General features: G+C 41.5%; 2 protein-coding genes across 3 annotated transcripts; one reads left to right on the top strand and one right to left on the bottom strand.

Moving 5' to 3' along the window:
- The first annotated feature begins 3,713 nt into the window (after positions 1–3,713).
- LOC109875818 (protein JTB-like) lies at positions 3,714–7,856 on the top strand. Of its 2 annotated transcripts, none has more exons than XM_020468235.2 (6): positions 3,714–3,907; positions 4,894–5,081; positions 5,170–5,210; positions 5,521–5,606; positions 6,143–6,219; positions 6,527–7,856. In XM_020468235.2, the coding sequence occupies exons 2-6, from the start codon at positions 4,984–4,986 to the stop codon at positions 6,681–6,683; spliced, it is 459 nt and encodes a 152-aa protein (XP_020323824.1). In that variant the 5' UTR covers positions 3,714–3,907; positions 4,894–4,983; the 3' UTR covers positions 6,684–7,856. The 2 variants fall into 2 exon arrangements, with proteins under 2 accessions (XP_020323824.1, XP_020323825.1); XM_020468236.2 differs by having other exon boundaries at positions 3,715–3,907; positions 6,140–6,219.
- LOC109875823 (cocaine- and amphetamine-regulated transcript protein) lies at positions 6,865–10,587 on the bottom strand. Its single transcript, XM_020468241.2, has 3 exons — positions 10,080–10,587; positions 9,769–9,894; positions 6,865–9,412 (listed from the first exon to the last, which is right to left on the bottom strand). The coding sequence occupies exons 1-3, from the start codon at positions 10,287–10,289 to the stop codon at positions 9,299–9,301; spliced, it is 450 nt and encodes a 149-aa protein (XP_020323830.1). The 5' UTR covers positions 10,290–10,587; the 3' UTR covers positions 6,865–9,298.
- Positions 10,588–11,439: the final 852 nt, after the last annotated feature.

Raw genomic sequence — 11,439 nt, 5'->3', positions numbered from 1 at the left:
CACGGCCGGTTGTGATTCAGCCTGGAATCGAACCAGGGTCTGTAGCGATGTCTCTAGCACTGAGATGCATTGCCTTTGACCCCTGTGCCACTTGGGAGCCCATTTTTATAGTGCATGTTTGCAGTTTCTCACAGATTGACATTTCTAAAACAAATTAACTATGGCTAATGTATTAAAGGTTTATATACCAGTTAAAAGTTTGAACACACCTACTCATTCAAGGGTTTTTCTTTATTTGTACTATTTTTTACATTGTAGAATAATAGTGAATACATCAAAACTATGAAATAACACATTCGGAATCATGTAGTAACCAAAAAAGTATTAAATCAAAAATACACTGCTCAAAAAAATAAAGGGAACACTAAAATAACATATCTTAGATCTGAATGAATGAAATATTCTTATTAAATACTTTTTTCTTTACATAGTTGAATGTGCTGACAACAAAATCACACAAATTATCAATGGAAATCATATTGATCAACCCATGGAGGTCTGGATTTGGAGTCACACTCAAAATTAAAGTGGAAAACCACACTACAGGCTGATCCAACGTTGATGTAATGTCCTTAAAACAAGTCAAAATGAGGCTCAGTAGTGTGTGTGGCCTCCATGTGCCTGTATGACCTCCCTACAACGCCTGGGCATGCTCCTGATGAGGTGGCGGATGGTCTCCTGAGGAGGAACCCAGGGCCAACCGCACCAGCATATGGTCTCACAAGGGGTCTGAGGATCTCATCTCGGTACCTAATGGCAGTCAGGCTACCTCTGGCGAGCACATGGAGGGCTGTGCGGCCCCCCAAAGAAATGCCACCCCACACCATGACTGACCCACCGTCAAACCGGTCATGCTGGAGGATGTTGCAGGCAGCAGAACGTTCTCCACGGCGTCTCCAGACTCTGTCACGTCTGTCACGTCTGTCACGTGCTCAGTGTGAACCTGCTTTCATCTGTGAAGAGCACAGGGTGCCAGTGGCGAATTTGCCAATCTTGGTGTTCTCTGGCAAATGCCAAACATCCTGCACGGTGTTGGGCTGTAAGCACAACCCCCACCTGTGGACGTCGGGCCCTCATACCAACCTCATGGAGTCTGTTTCTGACCGTTTGAGCAGATACATGCACATTTGTGGCCTGCTGGAGGTCATTTTGCAGGGCTCTGGCAGTGCTCCTCCTGCTCCTCCTTGCACAAAGGCGGAGGTAGCGGTCCTGCTGCTGGGTTGTTGCCCTCGTACGGCCTCCTCCACGTCTCCTGATGTACTGGCCTGTCTCCTGGTAGCGCCTCCATGCTCTGGACACTACGCTGACAGACACAGCAAACCTTCTTGCCACAGCTTGCATTGATGTGCCATCCTGGATGAGCTACCTGAGCCACTTGTGTGGGTTGTAGACTCCTTCTAATGCTACCACTAGAGTGAAAGCACCACCAGCATTCAAAAGTGACCAAAACATCAGCCAGGAAGCATAGGAACTGAGAAGTGGTCTGTGGTCACCACCTGCAGAACCACTCCTTTATTGGGGGTGTCTTGCTAATTGCCTATAATTTCCACCTGTTGTCTATTCCATTTGCACAACAGCATGTGAAATTTATTGTCAATCAGTGTTGCTTCCTAAGTGGACAGTTTGATTTCACAGAAGTGTGATTGACTTGGAGTTACATTGTGTTGTTTAAGTGTTCCCTTTATTTTTTTGAGCAGTGTATATTTTAGATTTAGATTCTTCAAAGTAGCCACCCTTTGCCTTGATGACAGCTTTGCACACTCTTGCCATTATCTCAACCAGCTTCATGAGGTAATCACCTGGAATGCATTTCAATTAACAGGTGTGCCTTGTTAAGTTAATTTGTGGAATTTCTTTCCTTCTTTTATACATTTGAGACAATCAGTTGTGTTGTAAAAAAGTAGGGGTGGTATACAGAAGATAGCCCTATTTGGTAAAAGACCAAGTTCATATTATGGCAAGAACAGCTCAAATAAGCAATGAGAAATGACAGTCCATCATTACTTTAAGATATGAAGGTCAGTCAATCTGGAAAATGTCAAGAACTTGAAAGTTTCTTCGAGTGCAGTTGCAAAAACCATCAAGTGCTATGATGAAACTGGCTCTCATGAAGACTGCCACAGAAAAGTAATACCCAGTTAGCTCTGCTGCAGAGGATAAATTCATTAGAGTTACCAGCCTCAGATTGCAGACCAAATAAATGCTTCACAGAGTTCAAGTAACAGACACATCTCAACATCAACTGTTCAGAGGAAACTATGTGAATCAGGCCTTCATGGTCAAATTGCTGTAAAGAAATCAATACTGAAGGACACCAAAAATACAAAGAGACAAGCTTGGGTCAAGAAACACGAGCAATGGGCATTAGACTGGTTGAAATCTGTCCTTTGGTCTGGATTCCAAATTTCAGATTTTTGGTTCCAACCACTGTGTCTTTGTGAGAAGCAAAGTAGTTGAACGGATGATCTCTGTATGTGTGGTTCCCACCATGAAGCATGGAGGAGGAGGTGTGATGGTGCTTTGCTGGTTACACTGTTGGTGATAGAGCAGTTCACACCAGACATCTCAAGAATATTGCTGAACTGAAACAGGTTTGTAAAGAGGAATGGTCCAAAAATGGTCCAAAATTCCTCCTGACTGTTGTGCAGGTCTGATCCGCAACTACAGAAAACGTTTGGTTGAGGTTATTGCTACCAAAGCAGAGTCAACCATTTATTAAATACAAGGGTTCACATACTTTTCCCACCCTGCACTGTGAATGTTTACACAGTGTGTTCAATAAAGACATGAACACGTGTAATTGTTTGTGTGTTATTAGTTTAAGCAGACTGTGTTTATCTATAGTTGTGACCTAGATGTAGATCAGATATAATTGTATGACCAATTTATGCAGAAATACAGGTAATTCCAAAGGGTTCACATACTTTTTATTGCCACTGTAGGTGTTATTTTTGTCCAGTTGGAAAGGGTAGTGTGGGGTGCGATTGAGATTGCGTCATCTTTGGATCTGTTGGGGCGGTATGCGAATTGGAGTGGGTCTAGTGTTGCCGGGATGATGGTGTTGATCATAATGTATGATAGAAGTGTGTATCTACCATTGTTTATGAATAGACACAGCAATGGTCTACCAGTATCTATACTGTAATAACAGTATTGGGGACAAAGTGTACCTGTATCCCCAATACCCTCCTGTACCCACCTATATATCAGGTATTGGGGACATGCATTGGCTACAGTCAACTGGAAATTAAGTAGGCATAGATTTGATCTGACATGAACAAATATCAGGTTATATACTATAGAACCATATTACACATAAGCCCAAAATATACATTTGAACAAAAGTGAAATAAAGTAGTAGGTCAACATGATAATGAGACAACAAATGTGGCAATAGGGAGGACCTGGGACCAGTGAGCTAGGATTTTGTTGAATTATAAGGATTTTCATTGGAGGGGGTGGAGTGCTGCAGTGTTCTCTGTATATTGTGAGCAGTTCAATGCACTATTCTCAGAGCCAGGTAGAATATAGACAAAATAGGGCATGGTGGACCTGGGCGGACCGGCCCCTTGTCATTTCAGTTATCCAGACTCTGGCATTTAAATAGGTTTTCAGTTCTTTCACTATCAGCAGACCTAAGACACGTTATTTTCCCTGAACAGATAGGTTTAACACATAGGATTGTGTACAAGTTCGCCAGTTTGCGTTCTAGACAAGCGCTAGAGGGAGCTATCGCTAATGACACCGGGTCAACCAGGATGCAACGCATTTGAAGACGTACCGTTACGTATTCATTAGCGTTTTCAACATGACTCAAAATGGCGGTGCACTTCTCCACTAAACGGCTATTCAGGGACTGAACGAAAACAACAAAATCACACTAAGTCTTTGTGAGACTTCTGTTAAGGTTTGCTTTTCAACGAATAATATCTAACATTACATTTGTATGGTCAATTCTTTCAGCATGCTAATCAGAAGGGGTTCCGGTGACTAAGTTATGCTACTAACGTTAGCCGTCTTCTCGCTATGTTAGCTAGTAAACCTAAACCCCCGCCAGGCTAACGAGACTAGCGACTCTACTGGGAACAAAATAGCCGGCTGTTAATCATGTTGCTTTCTATGTCATGTAGCTAGCTAACTTGCTTGCTAGTTATTGCCTAAACCAAGTTATGATAGTACTACGCTACTAGCTATAATCAAATGATTAGTGGCACGATATCAAACTAACCTATTATTTAAGTTACCTTTTAACTAGGTAACAGTTAGCTAGTTAAGTTCCATAACTTGATTTAGAACTGTTGCCAGCTGTTCGCTAGCTAGTTATCAACAACACTCCCTAAAAGCGACCCGCATTGTCTGCTTTGTTAATATGTTTATGCAGCAATTACCTACTATTACTAATGGAAAGATGAGATAAAGGTTGAAGTCCAGTTGACTGGCGGAAGGTTTGCTGCATTGTCTCATTCACTGCTGAGTGAACAGAGAGAAATGGCTGGATACGTTTTTTAATCATGAAGTCAGTTACAGATGTTTAGCTAGTTAACGTAATGCCTTGTTCAGCAGACCCTGCCCGCATAGGTAGGTGTCCACAGTCAACCTACGGCGTATCTGTTGGGGGGAGTAGTTTAAATGACTGGAAGACAGCGTATGAGGTCCAGCGCTAGGCTAGGGAGGAAAACACATTTGAACTTGAACCATCATGCTTCCATTGAACATGTAACGTTAATGCGATTAACAGTGGCATCTAGATAAGCTTCTTTGACCTCTGTTAAAGTGTCTTAGTGGTTGCTAATTATAAATGGGCTAAATGGATGTTTGGTTGTTGAACATGGGCATTCCCCGTTGCCCAATGTTTCAGTCTCTTATTATGGTAGTGGTTTGATTGTGTAACAGGTTTCAGCCATTTTGGACCATAGAGAATAATTCCACGATGACAAGCTTCAGGCCTTGGTTGTAATTGTGGCACACACCACACGCACCTGCATGGGGAGGATGGAGAGCGATTGCAGGATCCCCATGTCGTGCTTGAGGCCCAGAATCCTGGCCTTGCATGCACTCTTCTGGGTTTTGGTGTCTCTCAGGTGAGTGTGCTGGTGTCATCCTTCTTGCTGATAAGCCTTTATGCTCGACATTGCTTCAGAGCTTAACCCTCATTACTGTCTCTTTCAGAGTGTTTGGTGCAGCTCTGCTGAGTGAGGAGAAGACCACAGGTGCTATACTTTTTTATCAGTATTTGATAAGAATGAGTTGGAGAACATGAGTACAGGATTGATGTGGTGCTGCAAACATAAATGCCAGTGACTGCTCATACATCGTTTGTATAGCAAGTTAGCAACACAGTTCACAGAGAAGCACATGTTTGTGTGTGGGGCTGATAGAAGCTCCAGTTTACTTCACTCGTGTTAGGGGTATAAACAAAAGTGTGTCACTGGTCATGTCATTCAGCATAATTTCTGTCAAAACTATTCCCAGTCCTTTTCAGACACTGATTCAAGACATTGTGTTTCGCCTGTGTTTTAGTGGCCAGGCCGGTAACCACCCCCTGTTGGCAGATGGAGGAGTTTGTGGTTGCAGTGGAATGCTCCCGGTGCAACACTTTCCAGTCGGTGAGATCTCTCTCTTTGTCATCTCCCTCCCCACACTTCTCCTTACATTTCCTTTCTTCCGCCAATAGTTATCTGGTTAATAGGCAGTTTATTATTGGGAGATGTGAATATCTCTCTAAACATGAATGCAGTATATTCAATGTATGCTATTAATGTAGTCGTGTTTTATGCTACCTCACAGTCCGTGGTTGCTTATGACAGTGGACTTCAAGCTGCAACAAGCCCTTTTAACTGTAAGCTATAGAGAATACTGGGATACTCTTATCTGATTTTAAAGTAGGCAGGTTTAAGCTAGCCCAGTGAAAGAGAAAAACAGTCTGTTATTATAACCTGGTTTAGGACACTTCCAAGCTAAACACAAACCCTCTCTCCAACTTTTCTGTTGGGCTTGTATATCCAGTGCAAACCCATCGAATTCCCTTGCACCTTCCACCAACATGTTACTGTCATGAAAACATTGTTTTCTGTGTCTGATACATCATTTTCGACAGTTTGTAGACTAGACGCCCTTAACCATCCTGTCCTCCCTCTAGAAGTCGTGGGCAGCATGTATTCAGACGGGATACTTGGAGAGGATCAACTGCACCAAGTCTAATAAAGATGAGTACAAGAGGTGAGTCCCCACCCTTACAACTTCTATTGCCATTTCGTTGTGATCTTGTGATGTCTCTTGATTTCATAGGTTGAACCTAGATCTTGTGTGAATTGGATGTCATTAACCAGACTTTAGAGAACTTATCTTAAGAAAACACTGAAGCACTTTTTCATAACAGATTACAGGAGACAAACTCAAATGTTAGACTACTGCACAGACTGATTTTTAAGGTTGAATAAAGATTTGTGGTTTGCTTTTACACATGATAATAACGATTCTGTCAAGCTTTCCATCATGTATACGCTTGTTTCCCTTCTGCTCGTAGCTGCCGCTCTACCCTGATGGAGGAACACCTTTTCTGGAAGTTTGAAGGAGCCACGTTGGGCCTCACCATACTGTTTGCGCTCATAGTGGTCGCTAGGCAACGTTCGCTGGACCGGCTTGCCTCTGAGAAAGTCCGCAGGCAGATCGAGTCCATCTAGCGCAGTACACCAGAGTGAAGAGACTAGTAAAACTCACCATGGTGGCTCATCTCAACATTTCAAACTGTTAAGAATTACCACAGCTGCTTCATTTCAACAGCATGGGGGTCTGGAGAACGTAATGTTCAATGGGCCAGACTTACTAGAAAACGGTTTCACTTTTTTTTTGGGGGGGGGGGGGGGGGGGGGGTTGTTGTTGAAATTAGGCCTGACAGTAACAAGCTTATAAAATCAAGATTGACAGTGAAACTCCAGCTCTAATTTTAACCCGCCAAAGCACAAAGATTGACAGTGAACAGTGTCTGGCGTTTTGTCGATGGAATGAATGGCTCTTCTGAGCAGGCAACTTGCAGTACTTTGATCTGGACAAAGTGATGAACGGGAACTGACTGCATTCTAAGTAGCAGACAACTGATGGATTAGTTCAAGCCACATACATTTCTTTGATGTCTTTTTGGGTGGGGGGGGGGGGGTTATAAAGTGGACTGAAACCTGTGTTGAATATACAGAATTGTCTGACAAATGCCAGAGATGTTTCTGGCACATGTTTCTGTTCTCTGAGAGAACCAATAATCTCATCTAGTGTCAAATGCCCTGTCTGACTTGGAAACATGGCCTAATAACGAGGTCTGTGACTCAAGTGGATCTAGAATCTGTCTTATAGGGGGATGAGTGTTACTGTGTACTGTTGTATGAGTTTCATGCTGCAGTGCTGTTTTTCAACTCCATGGGATTCATGTTTCCAAGATTCAGTATTGGTGTTCTGCCAAAAGTCTATAATCACTAGGTTGTGAAAGGTGAAATCTTGTGTGTTTGGAGATTCCAGGCATGGTTCTAAACACAAACACTGACCTTTGACTACTTTTTCATAAGAGTATAGCATTATCCAATACACACAAACACACTGCACATATTTCTTTCTGTTTTCATTCATTTAAAAACTTAGTTGCATTTCCGCTGATGGAGATTCACTTTTTTCGACTCCCCTAGTAGGCTCCTAGTAACATTGGTCTCTGAGCTCAGTGATTGCCAGTATTTTCATGATTTTATCCAGGTTTTACATTTCAACTGTAAATAATGTATTTTTAGGAATTATGTGACATGTGTTTTCCAGCCTCAGCAGCTCTCAAAGAGTTGAGAATTCTGCAAGAATAAATGGAAAATCGGACAACAGTTAATCTGTGTTTTTGTTGTAATTAAATAGGGTAACACTTCACACCCAGGGCCATGACATGGTCATAACAGTTGATATCTGTTATATGGTCATAACACTGTCCTGACGCATACATTTACGCCTGACATATTGCATGGCTGGTTATGACACGTGTCAACCCACATTTATTCAAATGTTTTTCTTTCCCCGCCAAGAATTTATTTCGTTTGTTTCTTAAGTCCTTTGTTTTCGTTGTAATGAATTCTTTAGTCGTGTTTTTTTTCTTCCATATGACATAACTTGCAGATAATACACTTTATGACACTGTCTTGAAGCATTATGACCATCCTGTGTGACTTTACTTGGACTAAGAAAATATATAAAGTAAAAGCTATACATCAGATTCCTCATATTACGCTAATGGCACAATCCCTCCCTTTTTATGTGACAGACCGTCACATTTCAACACCCATTTACGAATGTAGTATTTGTGTTTCGTGAGTCCGCCAGATCAGAGGCTGCAGGTATGTGTTATATTGATAGGTGTGTGTGTGTGAATTGGATCATAAGTCTCTCCTGCCTGAGCATTCAAAATGTAATGACTACTTTTTGGTGTCCGGTCAAATGTATGGGAGTAAAAAGTACATACTTTCTTTAGGAATGTAGTGGAGTGAAAGTAGAACTAGTAATTTACAGACCCCCCCCCCAAAAAAGAAAAACAGCTTACGTGGTACTTAAGTAAAAATACTTTAAAGTTCTTACCACCGCTGTAAGCCAGATTGGCCTCTCACGTACATGCCCTTATGTCAATCATCAGTCCAAAAAAAAGTGTCTTGTCCTGCTCCTGATATCTGCTCCTGCATTCATCCCAGCATCAGCAACAGAGCATTGGGGTAGGTGCATGTCTGACATCAATGTGTGTGCAATTACAATGATTATTTAATATGGTAAATTTCAGAAAATGTTCTAAACATACTGTTGACAAGTAGGCTATGGTGTAATGGTATGTTTTGTGGGTTTTGAAACTTATGTAGGTGTCATAACCAGCCATAAAGTAACTACCGTGGTAGGTTTTTTTTGTGGGATTTGACACTTATGTTGGTGTCATAACCAGTCAAAGTAATGCAATATGTCACAACAGGACCAAAAAGGTCTCATGACAGTTTTATGACCCTATTATGACAGGCTGTTATGGCATGGTTATGATGTGTAATGATGCGTGGTAAGTGTTACCTTAAATAAGCAAACTTTTCAGGGATGTGAGATACAAGTTGAACATAAAATATGAAAAAGAAGATTCCCAGAGTCAACTTGGACTTGTATTTGCGTCAAAAGACACCATTTGTGATGTACTGGGAAAGTGTTCCTTATTTTTCTCTTGAAAATGTGCATTTATTTAGTTGTCAAAACAGTTTGACGGGAGACAAACAGCACAACAGACAAAGACAATCTAGATTGAACTCTACAGACTCCTCAGAAAGAAGTATTTACACTTTGATGCTCTTGGACAGCGGCAAATATGGCCATGTTGAGCTCCATCTTTGACCGAACAGTACTTGCCCACGTTGGAATTGCACTGAAAGAAAAGTACATGACAAAATTGATACCATTGTTGATTTGTGTGTGCTAGATTGCACCGATGCCAAACAAGGGCACTGTAGTTGCTGAGGGTTTCCAATGAACCACTAGATGTCGCACTGGTACCACAATCAAACTGAAGGCTAACAAGAGTATCTCGGGGCCCTACTCAATCAAAGCTGGTAGTCCTAACTGGGTTTTGATTGAGCCCGTGGTTTATAAAATACTAAAATTAGAAAAAGGGCCAACTACTAAAAATAAGTTGTCCAACTGCATTTTTTACAAATTAGCTCAACAGAAAAGCTGATCTAGGAAGCATTAAAAAATGGTGATTAGTTACAGCCAATAATGTACCAGAATTGTGATTCTCCTTCTGCGTAGACGTTGACATACTCCCGGAAGGCGGTTGAACTTGTTTCTCAAAACTGAGGAAGATATTTCCCTCTGAAGCTGTCCCCTATCATGGACAGGGACACCCAACTAGAATAGAAGAGTGAAAATGACTTGGCTATATTGGGGCCGAGAGCAAAGGCCTAATCATCATAGTCCATAGTACCATTAAACAATTATGTTCACTAGACGGAATTGATTCATATAATACAGTTAGCTTTATATTAAATGACTATGCTGTTTAAATCATAGCCAGGATATCTAACCAAACTTACCTGTTTATGCTTGCGTGAGTCTCGTGTTTCCAACGACGGAACGTCCGGTAATCTTGCCTCTACTCCGACAGACAGAAAGTGCACACATAGAACACAACACATCAGCAGAAACAGCACAGTGAAATTCGTCATAGCGTGATTTCCACTAAATTGATTTCCACTAAATTGATTTCCACTAAATTGACAGTGGCACTGCTGATCTGTACGCATCAGAATGAGTGGCCGAGTGATTCACTACGCGCGAGAGCTCTCCAAGGTGCTGAGCGCATTTCAGCTCAACCAATTTGACTCCGATGTCCACAAACAATATTTTGTCTCGACGTCAATAGCAGACGCTTATTGCCGAGCCTCTTTAACAAGCACACTGCCCAGTGTGCGCAAACACTCTCCTAGATGCACGGTAATCTTTCCTTTTCTAAACGGGTTTAATGATCACATGACGTCCGTTGCAAATTACACTTTGACAGGTTGACACAAGCTGTAGACCTTGGCGTTTAGCTCAAATGAACCAACCACGGTGTAGACTATATCCACAAGACAGAGCAAACATGGCCTATTAGCCTATCACACAATTTCCTTTAGTTAATCTACAGCGCCTTCATGTACATGTCTGATAATTTTCTTAAAGGTCCAATACAGCCGTTTTTATCTCAAAACCAAATAATTTCTGGATAACAACCTTATTAGCCAGGTTTCCCTCCAATTGGCAACGATTCAATATTCTTGCGAATGTTTAAAACATCTGCATAAAACAATATGTGCATTTTTTCAAGTGTTTCCATTAAATTGACTTGTTGCGGATTAAAGCTTTATGACATAGTGTACATGAAGATATGTTGCAGTTAAATTCCCATTGCAGTATCAACTCTACTGATGGTTTTGGCACCAAATTTTTTTGGGCATTATATAGTGAATGTGCCCACTCTGGTCTTGGCATGTGCGCTCTAGCCAACAGATTGCAGATACAATGCGGGTATAACCTGTTACATAATGAGATTAAATATCGGGGGTCTTATAATTTGTCAAATGGCAGCCAAGCATCGATCATTATGTGACCAGAAGAATGAGCATCAAGCTCATCACCATGCACTTTCATCAAACTCGGAAGTTCATTATCATTTATTTAATTTGTAGCCTAAAAAACTGCATGCTTTTCTGAGTCATAGTGGGAGGGACCACACACCATATCATCGAGAGACTCCTCCAAGTTTACTTCGATATTTACAGTTAGATGGTGCTGACAGAGATGGTCGCCTCACTTCGGAATATTAGGAAACTATGCAGTATTTTGTTTTTTTATGTATTATTTCTAACATTATTACCCCAGGAAATCTTAAGTCTTATTATATACAACCAGGAA

This window comes from Oncorhynchus kisutch, linkage group LG14 (assembly GCF_002021735.2).
Source record: "Oncorhynchus kisutch isolate 150728-3 linkage group LG14, Okis_V2, whole genome shotgun sequence".
Classification (NCBI taxonomy): Eukaryota; Metazoa; Chordata; class Actinopteri; order Salmoniformes; family Salmonidae; genus Oncorhynchus; species Oncorhynchus kisutch.
The sequence above is the reverse complement of the archived record's forward strand: the minus strand, read 5'-3'. Positions and strand labels throughout refer to the sequence as shown.